Source organism: Chelonoidis abingdonii, chromosome 2 (genome assembly GCF_003597395.2).
Source record: "Chelonoidis abingdonii isolate Lonesome George chromosome 2, CheloAbing_2.0, whole genome shotgun sequence".
Taxonomy (NCBI): domain Eukaryota; kingdom Metazoa; phylum Chordata; order Testudines; family Testudinidae; genus Chelonoidis; species Chelonoidis abingdonii.
The window spans coordinates 262,024,323-262,046,763 of NC_133770.1; the positions used below are offsets into that span (position 1 = coordinate 262,024,323).

General features: G+C 40.9%; 1 protein-coding gene across 6 annotated transcripts in view; it reads left to right on the forward strand.

Moving 5' to 3' along the window:
• Positions 1 to 22,441, forward strand: part of VPS13B (vacuolar protein sorting 13 homolog B) — a 996,761-nt gene that overhangs the window by 338,474 nt on the left and 635,846 nt on the right. For all 6 annotated transcript variants that reach the window (XM_075063129.1, XM_075063127.1, XM_075063131.1 and 3 more), the window contains exons 18-19: positions 13,702 to 13,836; positions 14,718 to 14,891. In XM_075063129.1, coding sequence (XP_074919230.1) covers positions 13,702 to 13,836; positions 14,718 to 14,891 — 309 coding nt within the window. The remainder of the gene's footprint in view (positions 1 to 13,701; positions 13,837 to 14,717; positions 14,892 to 22,441) is intronic.

The window sequence follows — 22,441 nt, forward strand, 5'->3', positions numbered from 1 at the left end:
AGATATGCTGTAGTGTTCTGTTCCGACTGGAGTTTTGCAAGAATGACTGTCTTCCTGCCCATGTATATTGGATCACTGTAGTCCAGCTGAGAGGTATGAAGGTGTATATAATTGAGGCCAGGTGATCATCTTCCAGGGTTGGATGGAGTCTCCTGGCCTGGGAGGTGGTAGAGATCATTATTTGTAGATGCTGCTATGTGAAAGTTTGGTGTCAGCAAGGAACCCAGGAGCATTCCTAAACTACATACAGAATTGATTAATAATCATTGTGTACCTTGGATGCATACCCTTCAAAGAGTTTTCCTCTTTTTCCTCAGCAACACTTCTGTCTTGTTCAAGTTCAGCTTCAATCAGATCTTCCAGTTACTGGACTATCTTGGTGGTAATGGTATGGTCATCTGTTGTAAGTAGAACTGTATATTGCTGGCTCTTCAGTCTGTGTCATCCTACCAATTCACCTATTGGCTGAATGTAGGTATTGATAGGTCCGGAGAGAGAATTGATCCTTGTGGGACTCCACAAGTGAGGTGTTTGGAGTGTTTCCCATCACTAGTCATTGGGTGCGTCCCTTTTGGAGGGACTTAAGCCATTTTCACCATAGTTGCCTGGGCCCCTATTGCTTCTCTTGTGTAGGACACGAGGATGAAAATGAAAGTCTTCCCTCTCTCCATTTACAGCAAGAGAGCATCCATCAATGCCACAAAAGCTGTTTCCATCCCATGTCCTGGCTTGAGTCCATCAATTAGATGAGCTTGTAGTTAGCTTTTGTTTGAGCTTGCGTAGGAGTGGAAGGTTTAATACTGAGCAGTAATTGGCTAGAATCATATGTTCAGGGTTGGTTTCTTCATTGTCGGTTGTACTATTGCATGTTTGAAGGAGGAAGGGAGTATTCTTTCCCTGAATGAGGCATTAGTATTTGCCGCAAGAAGCACAAATTGCTTATGACTCTTATTCCACCAACCAGGAAGGGCATGGGTCGAATTCATGTATCTTGGGTTGAGACACCCTTTTAGGGTGTCCAGTACTTCTTCGTGAATGAATATACTGAAAGCTAGGAATGCAGGCAAGCTATTTGGTGCCTGGGTTGATGGAGTGGATCCATGCTGTTTGAGAAGCCTTCCCAAATGCACATGATCTTTTCGGTGAAGTAATTTTTTGCAGTGGTTTGTGCTGGTTTCAGTTATGGGCTATAGACACTCAGGACTGATGAAGTGGTTTACCACATTGGATAGCTACTTAGAATGGGATTTGGCATCTTCAGTGGAGGTTGATAGAAAGTTTTTCTTGGCCTGTAATACGACTTCAGAATAATCTTTGTCATTCTCCAACCTGTTTGTTTCAGCTTTCGTTTATCGCCGTAGGTGCTTGAATTTCCAATTTCTCTGTCTCATCTGGTGCAGAGTATCAGAAAATCAAGGAGATATGTGTGAGTGAAGGGAAGGAATGAGCTGTATGGGGGTCAATTCATGGCTGCAGCTAGAGTATAATGATGATTATTCACCGCATCATTGAAACCTTGTCCTGTGGTGGAATGTTGTTCTGCTTCAGCATGCTTTGAAATTTGATTAAGTCTGAGTCTTTGTGTTTGAATCAGGGTCATGTGACTTTCTTGTCATTTGGAATTGGACCAGTCTGTTTCTTGAGTAGTGGTGGGTGTGTTGGAAGCATGTTGGCATTACAACAGAAATGATAATAGCAGCAACAATAATACTAAGTAGGTTGAGTCTAGGAAAAGGGGGATGTAAATGGCATCAGATGTCTCCTTGAAATAAGCTGTCTGTGGTCATGGTGCATCTGCTGCTTTTATCTGCTTTGGAGGAGAGGGGCGAGAGGAAGCTAAATAGTTCTTACTATTGAACAGTGTGTGAATTACAGCTGTAAAAATGTCCTCCTGGTTAGAAGAAGGTAGCAAAGGCTGAAGGAGCAGGAATGAAGCTAATGACTCTTTCTCCATAAGAGAAGTGCTTTTGGGAGCCAAGTTCCTGGTGGTGGTTCTTGAGCTGGAGAAAGTGACTTGGAGAGTCATCACAACCTCATTTTCAAATTTTAGAAAATCTCTCTAATTTTTTCTCTTTTTTTGGAATTGAACTGTGGTCCCTTCCATGCTGCTATGTCCTCACTGGTGGAGGGAAAGAAAGAACAGCCAGAGAAGTGGGGACCCTGAACCCTTTAAGGGTAGTAAAGCTGCTGCTGTGACCCTACTGTTGGAACAGGACAAGTCCCCTTTATGGGTGCTCTGGCTTCTCAGCTACTTCCAGTTGGACTGGTGGCATGTGGGGTTGGCTACATTTGGTTCCCATTGCTGCTGTGTCACTTCTGTGGGAACAAGGGAAAGAAGCTCTGTCTCCAACTCTCTAACCAAGCTTTTTCACCTCTCTAACCAAGTACAAAACAACCGTGTTAAAACTACTGTTCAACAAATCAGATAAGCATGTGCTGAATTTCAAGCACATGAGTAGTCTCACTGAAGTCTTGTGGTTAGAGTTAAGCATGTTCTTATATGCATTACTGGATCAAGATGTAAGGGCCTGATCTAATATTCTTTAAGACTGTGGGAATATTTCTATTGACTTCAAAGGACATTGTATTAGTCCCTAAATTTTCTTTCATTTGGGTAAAAACTACTTGCTCCCATTCACTAATCTGTCTCTTTTTACCCAACTCTTAATCATTCTGATGTTTGTGTGCCAGTCTTCACTTTGTGTCCTGGCCATACCATCATTTCCTGCTACTGAATGCTTTAAATACTGAAGTCCTCTCTTTGAAGCCACCTCAAAAACATTGCTAGAATCCATCTGGGGCCACTTCTGAAAATTTTAATCATGCCTTACTCATTTCCCATCTCATATTTTGCATTTCCCTCTTTTATGATCTTCCTAAATCATTTCTCTTTAAACTTAATGGGTGTTCAGATACTTAGTTCAGACTTTCTTGCCCTAAGTAGTAGTAATATATCACCTTTATCTTTCATTCCCTTCACTGATTTCCTGTATATCATAAAATTCAGTTCAAAACTACCCTCCTGATTTTTCCACTAATCACTGCAAACTCATTACTTTACCAGTGCATTGGTAATGGATATAAAGGTTGCTAAGATCACCAATTAAGTTATAGATGTTAAAAAAAAAATCTTAGGTTAAGTTAGGGCTCACAATAAGTATCAGATTGACAGCCTTGGTGATTGAAGTCTTTAATTTAGCCATAAAGTGCCAGATTGTGACTTGTTCTGCAGATGACATATGGAGGGGGAAGGTTGCAACTTTGTACTCCTTCACATTTAAGGAGTACCCAGTAGGAATGTGAGGAGGCCAGGCCTTGGCCCCAATGAATAATGCTGCCTTACCTATGGAAACCTTACTACACCGTTCTAAGGGTAACACAGTTGCTTTGCTCCCCAGGAGCTCTTAAGTAGCATGTCTCCTTGAGGCCTTTCTGTACATATCCGTGGAAAAGAACAGCTCTGTGCACTTCTGGAGACTAATAGAATGAACATTAAAGTGAGTTATTGTACCATATAGGGAGTGTAAAATGTCAAGGCAGAGCTTTGGGAAATCTTTCAGCCAGTTTTCCAGTTCTGCAATATAGAAAGAACAAAATTTCATGTATCTGGTGGTGGTATGTTTTACACTATGTGAAATATTCCAGTCCATCTAAAACAGAAAAGCTCCATGTGACATACTGAGAGAAGAGTTTGATTTTGATGAAATCTGTTCCACAGAAAAGCAGGTATCTTCTACAAAAGCAATACAATCAGAAAAGGGTAATCTATCTCTGTGTTCTTACCTGAAGCAAATGTAAAATCTGCTTGAGTCATACTACATCTCAGTAGTCATGTATACTGATTATACAGTCTATGGTTACCATGTTTCTGAGATAAGAAAGAAATTAACTAAAGAAATTTGTCAGTTGTGATGGAGAAAAAAACACATGACGAGCATGACTGCTCTCTTTTACTTTCTCTCAATGAATTTGTTGATGTTGAACAAGGGAGTGAAGTGAATCTCATAGCAATTCTATTGGAACATTGAGTTCTAGAGAGCAACATGTTTTCTCCTCACATTTTTTCCCTGTAGTTTACTTGCAAAAATTCCAAGAATCAAAGGACAACCCTGTATATAGCTTGCATATTGTACTACCATCTTAATGGCACATTTGAGGACAAAGTTGCAGCTTTGGTACAAGCTGCACTGTCTTCTTTGAGGAAGAGGATGTACTCATCCAAACGTTCTATGTAGCGGAAAACAGGAAAAATTAACACCGAAGGAGGTAATACTGCTACATAGATTCCAAGGCCGGAAGGAACCAATGTGATTATCTAGTCTGACTTCCTATATAATACAGGTCATAGAACTTCCCTGAATTAATTCCTGTTTGAACTAGTGCATATCTTTTAGAAAAAAAAAAGTCTTGATTTTAAAATGGCCAGTTATGGAGAAGCCACTGTAACCACTGGTAAGTTGTTCCAGTGATTAATTATCCTCACTGTTAAAAATGTATGCCTTATTTCCCGTCTGAATTTATCTACCTCAACTTTCAGCCATTGACTCTGGTATATCTGTGTCTGCTATCTTGAAGAGTTCATTGTCAAATATTTGTTACCTATGTAGGTATTTATAAACTGTGATCAAGTTACATCATAACCACCTTTTTGTCAAGCTAAATAGATATGTTCCTTGAGTCTATCACTATACTGTATGTATATCCTTTAATCACTCTCATGGCATTTCTCTCAATCCTTTCCAATTTATCAGCATCCTTACTGAAATGTGGACTTCAGAACTGGACACAGTAGTCTAGTAGTGGTTGTACCAGTGCCATATACTGAGGTAAAATAACTTTCCTGCTCCTGGAGATTCCTCTGTTTATGAATCCAAAGATTGCATTAGCTCTTTTGGCCATAGCATTGCACTGGAAGCTCGTGTTCAGCTAATTATCCACCACGACCCCTGTCACGCTGTTTGGAATGGCTCACAACCGTGAATGCCAACCTCAGGGCAGATTACCAAGAAGCAGGGCAGAGACCCCAGACTGGCTGTATGTTCTGTGTTAAATTTCACCAACCCAGTAACAAGTGTGAACTCCTAAAACACTATAACTGTCTTACCATGGAATCACAGACCGTCTCCTTGAGGATTCCAGTCTATCTTGCCACCCAGGCAAACTGGACTTAGTGATATATAGTTGCTGTACACTACAGATCACAAAATATTCAGGTTGCTCCCAGTGCCAAGAGATCAGCCACTTACCCCAGGTTAATGTATACATTAGATCTCATTCCAAAGACAATACTAGTAGCCAATCCTATAGTAAGCTATCTAAAGATTTACTAAGAAAATATGTGAGAGTTATTACAAGGTTAAAGCAGCAAGCCTTTTACACAAATGAGTCACATTCTGTAGTTCCAAAAAGTGACACAGTTGTAGTGATATGTCTGCTCTGAATGTCTTTTAGGGCTATCCCAGGTCGACCCTGGGGATCTCTGTTTCATATACCCAGCCCTGTGAAAGTTCAAACTGCAAAAGAGATGACAATTTTTTTTTCTTGTCAGCTAATTTTATTTCTTTCTTCCAGAATTCAGGCTGATGTGATGAACCCTTTTGCATGTAGCCTCTCCATGGGTGTAAGGGGTAATTAGCAAAATCTTTATATTGTGATGTCCCAGAATGGTCCCTTTAGTTTTGTTGGCCCATCTGGGTTCACAGTTTCAGAGCAAACATGTTTTTAGTTACAAAGCAAAAATGTAAATATTTCCTTATAGCAGGTGATTAAGATATTATAAATGAGATTAATGCATGCAGCAATTTACAAACATTTAATAAAGTCTAAACACATTGTTCTAAGTCCAATACTCATCATAACAATACTAACACACATGTGAAACAGACTGGTTTCCAGCAGTGAATTTGTCAGTGTTCAGCTGAGGCCTAAAGCCTTGGCAAGAGTAGGCATCTGTTCTGCCAGAGTCACAACCCACAAGTCTTTTTCAGAGCCATTGCATCCCAGGAAGGAGCTCTCCCATCTTGTACGTATGGCCTCCATTCTTTGCTCCTCAGTTTATACCTTTACATTTGACCTAATTAAAACACATGCTGTTTTCTGTGCTCAGTTTACCAAGAGATTCAGATCACTCTGTTAGTAACCTGTCTTCATTATTTACTGCCCCTCCTGCATGTTTTGTCATCTTCAAATTTTATCAGTGATGATTTTATGCTTTCTCCAGATGATTAATAAAACTGTTAAACCAAGTAGAGTCAAGAACCAATTCCTATGGGACTCCAGTAGAAATACACACACTTGATTATGATTGCCCATTTACAATTACATTTTGAGACTGAGCTATTAGCCAGTTTTTAATCCATTCAGTGTGTACTATGTAAAAAGATCTGATTTGAGGCTGCAGGAAGAGTTTGTATTTTGTTTTCCTTAAAGGCATTGTGTATAAATGATGTCTTCCCCCACCCCCTTTTATTTAAATGAGCTACAACAAAATAATTTATGTGACTAAAGTTCTATATCCAAATGTCGCCACACTAGTTTAAGCAGGAAATTAGCTTGATGCACAAGTTTGCATGCACTCCATTAAGCAGAAGGGGTTTCAGACCTTGCTCCTAGCATTTGTTCATGTATGCAACATAGTCTTGAATAAACATACTTTGGGTAGGAAACTTTTGTAGTGTTGGCAATATTATTTTTGCAGTGGTTTCAAAATTAGTGTTTTTTCTTCAGACGTGCACTGAAACATTTCTTAAATCTTACAGAGCATTGTTTGGTTGATACTAGCCATTAAAATGTCATATACAGTGTAGTTGTAGCTGTGTTGGTCCCAGGATATAAGAGACAAAGTGTGTGAGGTAATAGCTTTTAATTTACCAACTTCTGTTTAGAGAGACAAGGTGGGTGAATGTCATGTGTAAGACACAGGGAGTATTTGGCATATGATGACATCACGTCCGGCCCTCCTGCCTTTTTGATTAATGAAAAATTGTGTGTGTGAGAGAGAGAGGGTTAGATATATACAGCTTGAAATATCTCCATACAGCTGCTAGTTATGAGCAGGTGAGGTCACCTTGGAATGATGTGTATGGCTTTTCCTTTGAGGGACATTGGCAGAGACTCAAAGATATCTGAGGGGAGGGCAGGAGGAACTGCCAAAGGAGATAGTGAAAGAGTCTTAGAGAAACAAGACACAGCTGTGGAAACCAATGGAGAACAAGATGCTGAGGAGGAGGGACTGATTTTCTTTGGCAAAAAGACCAAGATAAATGAGGATGAAGGAAGAGCCAGCTGAGTTTCTTGAAGGGCGATGCAAACAACTTTGGTTCTGTTATTACCAAGCTGAGCTAAACTGGTGACTTAGAGTTTTGCATCTCGTCATCAATCACTTGAACTTGCCCAGTGCTCTCTAAGTTGAAGGAAGTTATTTTTGGCTACTTTTAATGCTGAATGTTTTCTTTCAGGTTTACACTTATAGTTCACTGAATTAACCTTAACTACTTATTTAAAGATAGACACCATTCATACCACCCTTTAACTATTCAGTATATCAGGTGTCTTAGTAATACATATTTAGTTTCGTAGCTGAACTACCCTTTTCTTAGATATGTGCATTTTAACTTGCTGTTCAAGCCATTTCATCTAACGTCCTTATTTTTAAAACACCCTTCTTGAAATTTATGCCTTATACCTCTAAGTATGATCTCACTGATAAGAATGTCACAATTATTTTGTAGAAAATGTTGCTTAGTGGCTCAACCACACTTACTTCCTAAACCAACACCTGTGTGTAATTGAACACTAAATCACCAGTAGACGCCTATTCTTGTATGTTCCAGACTAAGCCGTTATACAAAACAATTATTTTGATATTAAGAAATTTTCTCCAAATGTGCTTTTCCACCAGTTTGGTTTTGGGAAATCGAATATGGCCATTATTAGTACACAGTAGTAGATATGGTTACCTCTTTAAATTCTCAACATTGAGTTTACTATCACTAGTCCAGTTAAAACACTGGTAGTGTGTATATATTTGTGAGTTAGTGACTATGAATTAGTATTTTGATGTACGGATGTTACCTCTTCAGAAATATTATTTGGACCATATTTTTATAATTCTTTTCTATATACTACTTCCCAACCTCTATTACCTAATGTTTTAAATATATTTTTATTGAAGGGAAACAAGGCATATCACAAAGATTTCTACTACAGCTATAAGGGCTTTGATTTTACAAACACAGTATATTATCATTGAAGAAGTGGTATAATAGATTGGGAAACAACTTAAAAAAAGAAATCCTTGGCAAGAAAGAATGATATAAATAAGGCTTTTCACATGAGAATAAGAAGCAGGATTTGACCAACAGAATTTATTTTGGATGGGCCAGTGAAGACTGCTGCCCAGTGGACAGCATGTTTTGAAAAAAATGATTTAGAAGCATTTAAAAAAGATTGGAAAGTGATGGTAGAAAATATAACATACCAGAGTCATTCCTGGTGTAACTCAGTTTACTTGAGTGATGTTACAGGAATGAATTTAGCCTCCTGACTATTGAACAAATCCATGTGAGTTGAAATATAGTGTCTATCTTTTTCTTTGCCTTATCTTCAGAAATATATAACTGAGATTAAAAACATCCAGAAGAGCACATAAAAGATAATTTGAAGAAATACATGTAATGACATTTACAAGTGCTAGGATTATTTTTCTGAAGGGCTCAGAATTCTAAATGCCAAAAAAACCGATCAGACCTGCTTTTGATTGTTTCATATAAAACAAAAACAATGGAACTCTTGCTAACTTTGTTGAAAAGCATTAGTAATGAAATGAAAATATCTACAGTTAAATTTGATAGAATTATTTACAGTGCTAAATTGTTTGTGTTTATGCATAGGTGTACATAATTGTGTACAAGCATGTACAAATAAAGTACACTCAAAGAACATTAAGGTTGCAAAGTCAAGCGCTAAAATTAGGAAATGCCAGGTGTCCTGTGGAAAAAATGTGAGATTGTGTAATTAAAGATTGTTTATGCATAAAAGGGCTAGATTAAGGTTGCACAGGCAACCTTAATCCTGGTATTCCTAATTTTTGAGTGCTTGACTTTGCAACCTTACAGTTCTTTTAATGTAAGTTTTTTTTAATGTAAAAAAAAATCCTGAAAAAATAGAAATTACATTGCGTTTAACCATACTGGCTCACATTAGTCATCAAGAAGGTTGGAACCTTTAGACCTACAATGCAGACCTTTTCCACTTGAGCTGGCCGAGTAACTGATAGCAGTAGCAGGCTGTCTCTTTGTGAACCAGACACTTGGGAGTTAGGATACACACTGTTCAAGTGGGTTTCACAAGTATTTGCTAGATGGCAGAGACATTTTGGGATTTAAGAATTCTGGGTTTTAGTCCATATTCTAGAGGAGAGTGTGCTATAAAGGTTATAAAGTGGAAAGAATCAAAGATAGGAGAGACTCTGCCTTACCTAAGAATGCTAATAGAACCAGGACTCTCAAATGGGGTGAGATCATCCATGGGGATTGCTTTCAGGACTGTTTGTTGTTTTCCATGGGTTTGTAACTCTTGTGCTTTTAAAAAGGTGTTTGTGATTAAGAAATTCTTCTGCTAAGCCTGTGTTCATTGCTTTATTGCCATGTTCTCCCTGAAGAAAGTATCTAGCTGTGGAGAATGTGGGAGCTGTACAGTATTTTTATAAATATCATATGTTCTTATGTCTTTCTGGTTATCAGTTTGATATTAACCTGCCTGACTGCAAAGAGTTAAATCAAAGGAGGCTGTTAAAGGTGAAACCATGAGGAAAGACTAGACCAGGGGTAGGCAACCTATGGCGCAGGTGCCAAAGGCGGCATCCTAGCTGATTTTCAGTGGCACTCACATTGCCTGGGTCTGGGGGGCTCTGCATTTTAATTTAATTTTAAATGAAGCTTCTTAAACATTTTAAAAACCTTATTTACTTTACATACAACAATAGTTTAATTATGTATTATAGACTTATATGAAGAGACCTTCCAAAACGTTAAAATGTATTACTGGCACGTAAAACTTTAAATTAGAGTGAATAAATGAAGACTCGGCACACCACTTCTGAAAGGTTGCTGACCCCTGGACTAGACAGTGACAAAGGTCAGGCTCACTGGGGAAAAAATATGGGAAGCTTCTGATTTCAAGATAACTCCTGACTAGCTATTGCTAGTTTGGTAACTTTTATTCTTCCCAGATCCTAAACCTGAAAGATGCTTGCCTCAGGAACAAGGATGAGGGAGTGGGTTATCATCAATCTGAGGCTGACACTCAAACTGACTAAGGCTAGTGTACACTTACAGTGATGTGTAGAGTACAGACACTACACATAGACTCATAGAGTCGTAGGTCAGAAGGGACCAACATGATCATCTAGTCTGACCTCCTGCACAATGCAGGCCACAGAACCCTACCCATCCACTTTTATAACAACCCCTAACCCATGACTGAGTTATTGAAGTCCACTAGCATGCATATAAATAGTAGTGTAGACAGTAAGACACAGCTTAGGTGAGTAGAGTACAGAAGAGCGCTACATACCTGAACCCCAAGGGTGAGACAGCTCTCTACATGCCTAAGCAGTGCTTCCCATGTCAACGTTGCTATTGTTAGCAGTGTAGCATCCCACGGCCACCCCTGACTTGGCCTGATACTCGCAGACAAAGAGACACAGGGACTGTAGCAAACAGGCTGGGTCTCTCAACCAAAAGGTTAAGTTTAGGTAAGGAAATGGGCATATAGGACTTTTTGTTGTGTTAACCCATTTTCCTAAATGCTATGTTCCCTTTGGCAATTAAATGCTACTTTTATTTAATGATGCTGTTTTTGAATCATTATAGTCAGCTGCTGCCACCAGTGCCTGAGAAAGAAGGTTGATAGGTGCCAGACCCAGTCAGACCTGTCAGATTAATGTGGTTGGTAAATGGGGGGCTGCAGCCCAAAGATCCGATCTAAGAGTGGTTAGACCGTGTGGTTCAGTTCACAGTGGGGTGTAGAACGCCAGACCTGGCACTCAAGGGACTAATAGGGGTGTAAGGCATGGCTCACCCAGTAACAGTGTCACTAAAAAACCAGAGCTCCCGCAGCCAGGCAGACTCCTAGAGGTTAGGATGGGGGAATGTTTCCAAGCATCTGAGCACTCGGAAAGCATTTGGCATTGGTTCTGGGTCTTGGTGGCTAGATGGTGGGCTCCCACTGCCCAAGAAGGGTGTCAGACGCAGGATCTGCTTCTAGGCAAGACTCAGAGCTAGGGAAACCCAGAGTTGGGAACAGTGATCAGTCATTTTCCAGACCCAAAGTGATTTAGAAACACATGGCTTCAGTGGTTAGATTCAGTCACAACAGACTAGGGTCCATCCAGAGAGCAGCATGGGTCCAGATTGTGACAGAAATGGTTTAATCATTGTCTGCTATAGGTTTTCTTGAACTTTTCTCTGAAGAGTTTGGTACTGGACCAGATGGGCCACTAGTTTCATCTAATATTGCAGAGAAAGGATGTTCCAGTGGCTAGGGTGTTTGTTTGGGACTTGGAGGACCTAGGTTAATTTATTGGCTTTGCCCTAGGCTTCCTATATAGGATGAGTCAGTCAGTCTCTCTGCCCCAATTCACCATCTTTAAAATGGAAATACGAGTACTTCCCTACCTCACAAAGGTCTTGTGAGATACATGTTACAAAATTGTGAGGCACTTAGGTACTATTGTGGGAGCCACATAAGTACCTAAGATAGATAGATAGCTGTCACAGCTTATTCTCCACTCTGGCACTTTGAGTGCAGAAGATGGGGGCCAGCAGGGATTCTAAAAATTAATACTGGCCACTCCAGGCTGTTATTAAACTCCCAAGGTTACAGCTTCTCTCTGACCTTGGATTGGTAGATGCTGCCACCATCCACATGCAAAAAGCACACACCCCCTTTTGAGAACCTAGGAAGGAGGACCTGGGAATTTCTTCCTGTGGGGTACCCTCAAGCCCTTTCACACACATCCTTCCCCCTGGGAGGAAGAGCTGCTGTATAAATAACTTCACTAGTACATAAGTTGTCCTTAGCAAATTTAATTGGTTTACATAAGGGACTTTGGTACTCTCCGCTTTTTCCCATAGCTCCTGATTTAAATAATACTCCCAAAGTTTTCCCCAATACTACACCCCTTACATGAGTTGTCATTGTGTGAAAGCCCAAATAGGTTCATTTGGAATTCAGTGTTACCATTCATGGGATTGTGTTAATTGACTGTAGAGGGATTACTTGTGTAACTTAATTTTTACTTTATTCCCAGGTACGGGTATATTGCAAAGGACTGTGAGCAGAATGATTATACATGCCCAACTGAATATGCTCTAGTATCTAGACAATGAATTGTACTAAGCACAGAGTTTCAGACTTAATTTTGAATTTTCTGCCTTTTGTCATTTTGTAAATTAAGTGCTGTGTATGTTTTTTCCTGTTTACTTAAAATAATCAAAAGAATAATCTTTAATGCAAGTGTCTTTGACAGCCAGTCCAAGAAAATATAGTCTGTTAAGTATTTAGGGGACTTAAAATATATATTTATCAAGTTTCCCTAATGTCTCCATCTATCATGAAAATATATATCAAAGTGCTTTTAAAAAAAAAAAAAATTTTTGCCTGATGGATCATAATAGTTTCTTTGTATAAATATGGATTCTGGCAGAAATACTGTGTTAGCTATGTACAGAAATGATCCCCATAATTAGGCTAATCGTTGCATAATGAACAAAATGCTTGCCAAATCTAATTTTTGAATTCAATATCAGTTCTGTGTAGGGAAAAAATCATTTATAAAATGGTAACTTCAATTTCTCCCCTGCCACATGCTCTTTACAAGTGTCAGACTAATTTTTTTAATATAATTTGTAAGTGTATGTAGTTTTTCTGATGGTGAAAGTCTATGGAATAATAGAGTTGACTTGAGCCATACATGGTGTGAGTGGGTGATATTGTGTAAGCTTCCCCATTGAACTCAGCTAGTGTACCTAAGTCCTGACCTGCAGTATCCCCTGCTGTTACAGTTCTAGGCATCTCTTCAGAAGAAATTGCCAATAACACTGATTTGTTCCAAACTATGTCTTAGTTTTCTGTGTGCACAAATGGGGACTCAGAAGAGACCACCAAACTTATTTAACGTGTGACCTAAAGCAAGGTTTGAACTCTGGTTTCCGTAGTGAAATGTCAAGTGCACTAACCTGCTGTGCTACTCAGCTGCATGTATTTAATGTTTTGATTTTGCTACTGAATGAAACCCTGTTTTCTAAGTGTCGTCTGAAAACATTTTTAGTAATTTAAGATCCTCAGATTTAAAGGATTATAATAATAATGTTGATAGCAGTTTAAGTGTCATGGCTCAATTATAAAATGAAACAAAATTATCTGGATTTGTGTATATACATATTTATTCTAAAAGTTGTAAGTTGCCATATGTGTATGAAAATAAGCACAAATAAATATTTTGTGCATTATTATATGTTTAAAAGTATATAACAATATTCTCTCACTTCACAAAGTCAGCTATGAATAGCAAGAAAAATGCTATAAGAACATCTAACATGGATAATTAAAGTATAATTAAGTTTAAATACCTTGGTGAAGGAATATAAAAATATTTAAATTCAACAGGCTAGTACATTTGCAGTTTTCTTTTATTAGGTGTGAAATCTAAGAATCCCCTGCCAACTCTTGAGGGCTCAGTCCAGAATGTTGAATTGAAGTACTGCAGCACATCATTGGTCAAATGTGCCTCTGGGACCGTGGGATCAATAAAAATTTGTGCCAAAGCCCCAGGTATGTGCAGCTGGACCATATAAAACTTTATTGCCTGTATAGGAGAATTGGCCTTGCTTTTTACAAGGAGAGTTACTGAAACAAGAATTTACTCATTGTTCACATGAATCAGAGAGGGTTTTTTTTGTATTCTATTTTTTTTAATTGTGCCAGGATGATACATATAGTAAATTTGATTTTGATGACAAATAAATAAAATTAAAACCTGTTGGATTTTGAACTCAAAAACCAGTGTCTAACAACATTGAAGAAAATTGATATGAAAACTGAACTTTCAAATTATATAGTACATTTGTATTTTATCCCACTTTCTATATAATTATGAGTGTATATTATGATTTTTTAAAATCTGTCTCATCATTTTCAAATAAGACACAAGTAAAATTTTCAGTTGTGGAGATTTTAAGAGGTTTTGTGGGATAATAAATCTTTACTGCTTCTAGTGAAGAGAGGTGTATACAGTAAATATTTTCAACCCATACAAATACCTTATGTAGTCAGTGTTTAGAGTTTTTTCAACATACTAATTATAATTAAATGTGATTTAGGAATTCCCAGGTGATTGTTGAGATAAGTGACTATTTTATTAGTCAAGAGATAGTAATTTACAAATTATTTAATGAGACTTGATTGATTTATCTGGGACCATTATTTTAAATTCAATTTTAATGTAAATTCTTCTGCATATAAAGACATTTGCAAAATAACTTTATAAGGAAGTTGTTTACTACTAACAAGTTTATAAATGCTGTTCATTCTTTGTATTTTGTCACTTTGTTCTATACTTGTGTATTTAATAGCTGCCCTGCTCAAGCCAGTGAAAATAAGTGTTGAATTACCTTGTTGTTAGAAAAGGTGTAAAGAGTTTAATCTTTATTTAGGTGATGGTGGAAAAGAGAAGCTGATTCCTTTAATTCAAGGCCCTTCTGACACCAGAGACCTACACAGCAGCAAATGGCTCAATGAAAGTAGAAAGCCAGAATCTCTCTTAGCGCCAGATATGGTAGCCTTTACAATCCAGAGTCCACAGTATATGGACTATTGCCATAATTCTGGTAAGTGCAAAACTCTTGTTAAGCTGGTATCACATTACATTTTCATATCCAATGTAGTTTTCGAAAGGGGGATTTGTTGTAAAATGTGCCAAATGCCCAGAGTGTCTGTTTCACATACTGCACACACTATAACTTCACCCTAGTTCACTCTGAAATTTAAAAACAAAATACACCATTGTAATATATATTCTCTTAGTGCATGCCTCACTGACTTGGTTTGCTTTTTGAAAAAATTATATACTGTCTTCTGCCTACTTTTTTTTAGTTTGACAAAATCCATGTTGTAGATGTTGATTTTATTCTAGTTTCTTATCTAACTCGGGTTTGAAATATAGAAGCAACAAGTTAGTTCCTGAGTTGACATTGGATTCAAAATGGCTCATGTAAATCTGTAGCATAAATAATTGCCATTAAAAATTTGTTAATCCACATAGTAAAAAGCGACAACTTTGGAAACAGTTCGTAAACTATACATTTAGCCTCATCTATCTTGCTACAGTGCTGTAGATTTAAATGGTAAGCAAGTTTAGAGTCTCTGAATAGCTTGTATAGGAGTTGAAGGAAGTTGCTGATTTGAAAGGTTTGGCAATGCTGGCGTAGATATGAGCACTCATGTGGCATTCTCATGAGTTCTGTGATATTTAAACAAAACATTGACCACCAGTGGTCTGTTTAAATGGATGTTGTCAATTTGAAATCCAGTTCGTTAAAAACAATTATGTAAAAGCCATTTCAGGTACTGTATTTGGTCTTACATCCCCCTGCTAATATGTGTTGATGTAGTAATCACATTTTCCTATTTTTAAAATGTTGTTCTCACCCTTGACACCATTTTAAAGATCAAAACAAAGAATATGGGAAGCTGACAAATATACTGATTTTACCAGGGAAACAATAAAATTAACTGCTCACAAAACATTGCAAAACAAAAATAAACTTCTGAGAGCACAAAATATATGTGGAGGCTATACTAGGATCCCTTTGAATATCTTGTCCTATGTGTGCTGTATGTAGTCTGTTTTTTTTGTTTTTGTTTGTTTTGTCTTCACTAAATTGTCTGTGTAATAGCTCTGCCCAGTCAGGTTTCAAATATTTATAGCAGGATTTTTATAATGATTATATTAGGTAGTCCAAGTACTGCAATGAACAACTGCCTGGAGCCATTAACTTTCAAACATCCCCTTTTCCTTCCTTTGAAAACCTTCTGAACATCTACCTATTCCTCACCAGTTTTCATGGCATTTGTTCATGACATTTGTATTGTTTTGTACCTTTTATGTCTTTTCTTCGTAAGTTTCTCAGTCCAAGGATCCCATGTTTGATTAGCACATATGACTCATTTTAAATGACTGTATATACCTACCATCACTATATAAATTATTATTATTTAGAGTGTTTAAATATATTTTAGATCACCATAAAAGTAGTTCTTCTTCGAGTGCTTGCTCATATTCATTCCAAGTAGGTGTGCGCGCGCCGCGTGCACGTTCGTCGGAAGAATTTTCCCCTAGCAACACCCGGCAGGTCGGCAGGCGCCCCCTGGCGTGGCGCCTTTGCGGCACCGTATATATGCCCCTGCAACTGCGCCGGTCGCTTCCTCCAGTTCTTCTTACCGCGCGTCTCGGTCTTGGATACGTGGAGGTGCGCTTAGCTGACTCCACAACCCTATGCGTTTCACCCCGTTCTACCATAGTTTTAGTTGGTTAATGTTGTTTGGTAGTTGTTAATAGTTAATAGTTATAAGTATAGTTGTTAAACGTAGTTGTATTAGTTAGTGGGCTGGGTATATCCTCCTCGCCCGCTCCGGGACCCAGGTCATGCTGGCTCTCCCGGCTTCAAGCAGTGCTCGCTGTGCGTCGGCCGATGCCCAGGGAGACCCCCACGATCGTGTGCTCAAGTGCCTGGGGGAATCCCATCTGACAGAGAAGTGCCGCATCTGCAATCCTTCAACCGCGGACAAAAAAGGAGCGGGATCCCGTTTAAGAGCAGCTCCTTATGGAGGCGCCCTGACTCGGGCAGTTTCCGGCACCGACCCGCACGGCACACGAACCACCGTTTCGGCACCTGGGCGAGCACTAAAGACGGTCCGCCACAGCACCGGGCACCATAAGCCTCGTCTGAGCAGCCAGCCCGGCGGCGCTCGCTTTCACCTCGGGAGAAGGCGAGGCTCGCGGTCGCGCCTCCGGAACCCGCAGTCCCACCCGGGAAGCCGTGCCGGCACGCACCACTATCTGCCGGCACGTGTGTCCGTACCGTCGACTCCGGCCGGCAAGGGCGTCGAGTCCGTGCTTGATAGCTCCCGGCACGTGCCGTGGTTGAGCTCGATCCCGACTACGCCGGAAACCTTCACGACGGCGCGGGACCTGATAGCGGCTCACTGAGCTTCCCTGCTCAGCCCCGGCACCGCCGGTGCGGGGCTTCCTCTATGGGAAAGCACATGCTCAACCTCCATCTCTGGGAGCACCGGATAGCGCCCGTCCCGATCGAGATTCGGCACCGATCCCGCTCACGCCATCGTTTCGCCATCAGACGGCCCCTGCAGTCCCGCACCGATCCTACTCTCGGCGCCGGTCGTACTCGCGGCACGGTCCAGGTCCCGATTACAGACCGACGCTCAGCACGTCGCTCTGGCTCTCGCACCGCTTCCGACGAAGTCCATCATACCGTCGGCGCACCCGATCCCGGTCGACCCTCCCCGCGCACCGCGCGGCGTAGTGTCCCGGCCGATCTCGCACGGGTTGACTCTCGGACACGTTCCCCGCACCGACGTCATCGCACCAGTCCTACGTTGTCTGCCCGCACTTGGCTTCCAGACACCCTTCCGGCTCTCTCGCCGACCAGACAGCTGCTCTTGGGAGTGGGCCAAGATCCGAACCAGCCCCCAGCAGTGTGTACTTCTGGAGCTCTGGGCAGTACCATCAAGCCCAGGCGATGGTCCTCCCGCCGACGGAATCTGCTGTGCAGCTCGAGTGCAGAGACACCATCAGCGTTCCCTCCGCAACCAATGTTGCCGAGTCAAGACCAGAGGCAGCCCTCGAATAAAGGAACCGAGCCATCCTCTGGCATCAAAACACCTCAGGGGAGCCGCCCGTCCCCGTCTTTCCTCTCTCCCGCCCCATATGGAGGCAGTGGCGGCACTCGACTCTGGCCAGCCCCTATTGATCCTTCGCGCTCATCAAGATTTGCTCCGCAGATGGCTTTGACATTAACTCACAAGCAGAGGAGGTGCCGGAAGTTTGAGAGATCTGTAGTGGGACGTCTCTCGCATCGAGCACAAACGAGCGGTCGCTTCGCCTTCATAGAACTCAGGCCAACGCGGAGTTATTGGGGCCCTAGCATCATCTTCGACGGTCCAGGAGGGTGGAGAGAAGTACAGTACCCCTCCAGGGGGTTTAGACTATTGTACACCCATCTCCTTCCGATGCTCCTGGGGTCGTCCCATCCGTAATGAGAGGAGTATGAAACCCCAGCACCCATGGCCTGGTGTAAAGAATGACTGCTTAGTTATACCGTTAATCTGTTCAGTACTGCAATGCACAAAAGTGTAAGAGGCCACTGGTAATGACTATAATATCAGGGCGGCACAGAGCCTTAGCTGCTGCAAGTAACTAATTGAAGCATTGTAAGAGGAGAAGGCATTTTGGACAATTGTCCTTTGGATTTTGTATCCCTCGGAGGGGTAGGACTATATGGGAGCCCTGGCTTGGAGGTGGTATGAACGACGAGACATATCACTGTCGTGAAAGAAGATTTAACGTCACAGAGGAGCAGAAGGTATAATAGCGACCTTGTCATAGAGCTACTTTTTCCCAGATTAGGCTTATCCGAGGGGCGGGCCAGAAATCACCATAGCAGCTGAAAAGAGAGACCGGACAACGTCCGATGTACAGGGTCTGACTATTCAGACCCAGGCCAGGCCTCCCTCACCTTATGTAATCACAGAACGCGCCCCTGTTTGAATTGCGAGAGAGGCGCAGGCCGAATATGTTTGATGCTGTGGGAAGAGCCCGTTTCTCAACGCGTATTCCCTGGTCGTGTCTATAGAAATTGAAATGGCTTACATCGGACTCATTTAAGCTCATCAAGTATTTAAGAGTAGCGAAAAGAGACTCCTCATAGTAGCGATGCATAGCGTCCACAAACCTAGCCACTTGAGTACTGAACAGAAAGCCAGAAGACATCTTGCTATTGCAGGCAGCAAAGCCAGCTATCCACACTGCTGCTCATGCTGTAATTTGAAACCCGCAATTACCATGCACCTCTAGGCTGGGCTAGGGGAAATCACTGCGGTCTTCACTGTGTGACATGACTCTGGTGGGGTGTTGCTAGGGGAAAATTCTTCCGACGAACGTGCACGCGGCGCGCGCACACCTACTTGGAATGAATATGAGCAACACATCTCGAAGAACAACAGTTACAAAGGTGAGTAACCGTTTCCATTTAATATTTGAGCTTTTAAAAACAAATTTAATTGATTTTTGGAAGAGGATGTTTGAGAGAATTGAAAACAAAAAACAAATATAGGGCCAGTATTGTGTAGGTGAATTCACAAGAATATTTAACAGATGTGTGAGTTTAAAATGCCATAAATCAAGTAGCCAGTTTTTCTTAGCAAATTGGAGAGTTTCAGAAAAGAGCTACAAGAATGATTGAAGGATTAGAAAACATGCTTCACAGCAATGACTCAAGGAGTTCAATCTGTTTAGTTTAACAAAGAGAAGATTAAGGGGTGACTTGATCACAGTTTATACGTACTTACACGAGGAGCAAATATTTGATAATAGGCTATTCAATCTAGCAGAGAAAGGCATAACACAATCCAATGGCTCAAAGTTGATAGACAAATTCAGATCGCAATAAGATAACATTTTAACTATCAGGGTAATTAACCATTTGAACACTTTACCAAGCATGGATGGATGCATACTCTATCACTGGCAATTTTAAAATCAGGATTAGGTGTTTTTCTAGAAGATATGCTCTAGGAAATATTTTGGAGAAGTTCTGTGACTCGTGTTATATGGATAGTCAGAGTTGATCACAACAGTCCATTCTGGCACTGGAATCCATGAATCTATAAAATTAAAAGGCTGCTAAAGAGTGTGCAATGCTGAAAACGGACGATTTTTTATCCTTTCCTTTCCTTTTTTTGAATAAGGCCATGCCATCTACATATGCACAAAGTATTTGTTTTCCATTTATGAGTGTACAAAGGGTGTTGTGAGCAGGGCCAGCTCTGACTTTTTTGCCACCCCAAGCAAAAAAAACCAAAACAAAACAAAACCTCTGGGGCGGCTGGAGTGGCGAAAGGGGGAAAAAACAAACAAACAAACCTGCAGGCCAGCTGGACTGGCGAAGGGAATTAAAAAAACAACAACCTGCAGGGCGGCCGGAGCAGCAAAAGGGGGGGGAAAAAAACAAACAAACCTATGGGGCAGCCAGAGCAGTGAAGGGGAAAAAAACAAACAAACAAACAAACCTGTGGGGCAGCCGGAATGGGGAGAGGGGGAAAAAACAAACAAACCTGCAGGCTGGCCGGAGCAGTGAAGGGATGAAAAAAAAACCTGTGGGGCAGCCGGAGTGCAGGTGCAGGGCGACTCCCAGTCCTGCAGACGTGCCCCGGGCAGCGAAGTGGAGAGACAGAAGGTAGGCGGGCAGGGAAAGACAAGGGCTGCCCTGCTGGGCTTGCTACAGACCTGGCACTACTCTCAGCAGGGTGCTCCCCTCCTCCACGCTGCCGCCCCCTACAGCGCAGCTGGAGCAGTGAACCAAAAAGAAAAAAAACTGCGGGGACGGCCGAAGGGGCAAAGCGAAAAAAAACAACAACCGGATTTGAGGGAATGCTGCCCCTTGGAATCTGACTCCCCAAGCGCGAACTTGCTCGGCTGGTGCCTGGAGCCAGCCCTGGTTGTGAGCATCATCTGAAGCCACTGACAGAAACCATTAACCTAAATTGGATAGTTTGAGAGCTATAATAGGTTTAAACTAAGTTGGGATGGATATGGAAAATGAAGGGGTTGTCATAAATAGATAGCTAAGGGTTAATGTTTCTTTTACCTGTAAAGGGTTAACAAAGGGAACCAAACACCTGACCAGAGGATCAATCAGGAAACCAGATTTTTCAAAGCCCGGGAGGATGGTTTGGCGGGCTTGTCCCGCTCAGCTAGAGCAGGGATCTTTTTCTATCTGAGACTTCTAATCTTCAGTTTCAAAAGTTGTCGTAAGTACACAAAGTAGAAAAAACAATAGCTGTGTGTGGTTTTTGTTTGTTCTTAATGTTGTAGGTTCTGATGAATGTTTTTAATATGTAATCTCTTGTGCTAAGGGCTAATTTATATCATATTTTTCTATTTAAGTAATGCCCATGTGTAGTTCATACTGATTGCAGGTCATTGCGGTTATCGTTTTTCTTTCTTTGTATGAGTAAAAGTGTTTCTATGTTAAGCTTGTTCTGATATTCTCATCTGGTAGCTACAGAACGAAAGGGGAGGGAAATTCTGCGTTGTTGGATCTACGGAGGTGTACCGCTGCAACCCACTGGGAATTGGTGTGTGAGGGGAAGAGAGATATGAAGCTTTTCTGTTTCCTTGTACTTTGGGGTTGTCTCTATCGTGGAGAAGAGAGACATAGCTTCTTGGATGTGATGGTATAAAGGTTGCTCAGTGAGCTACTACTCAGTGTGCCCAGAGAGGAAACGGGTGAGAAGAGAGGGAATGGGAAGTGGGTATTTTCCCATTTTGTTGTGAGACCAGGATCTCTGGTCTTGGAGGTCCCCTCAGGGCAAGGAGTTGGGGAGAACAGATGTGGAGCCAAAACCGCTCGTGAATTTGATGGTGGCAGCGAGATCAAAGCTAAGCTGGTAATTAAGCTTAGAGGGGTTCATGCAGGCACCCAGATTTCTGGACGCTAAGGTCCAGATTTGGGAATGCTTATGATAGGGGTATTGAAAGATTATGATGCAACCAATTTAGAAGAAGAATGGAAAAGATCCTATCAGAGGAGAAATTGAAACAATTGTTCTCTACTGATAATATGATAGTGAAGAACATGGACCAGACAATATATGATCCAGATAAAGAGAAAAGGATGCTGTGCTACCTTTCTGGGAATCCGGCCAAGAAATATGACCAGAAAGGCCAAAGATAGATTAATTCCAGATAAATTTCTCGGTGGCCTATATAGGAACTATTGACACAAGAGATATTAATTAGAATAAAGGACAATTTTCCAGATCTTGGAAGAGAATTGAAAATATCTTGCAGATGAAATTCTTACAGTTCCTTCTATTACAAGTATGAGTGAAGGAAGAATGACTAACTTAATTTTGCACCTGTGGTGTAGACAGGAGGTTTTGGCATTGTACAGAACTGATTGCTTTCTGTAATGAGATGACTGGGTTATAAATCTCTACTTAGATTGGAAATCAACTTCTGGTATGCACAACTAGTGGAGTGGTAGACTGGCTTTAAACTGGGTATAAATTGCTAGGAGGAGACTGTGCAGAGTTAAAAAAAAAAAAGTGTTAATATTCATTTGGAAGTACATGCCAA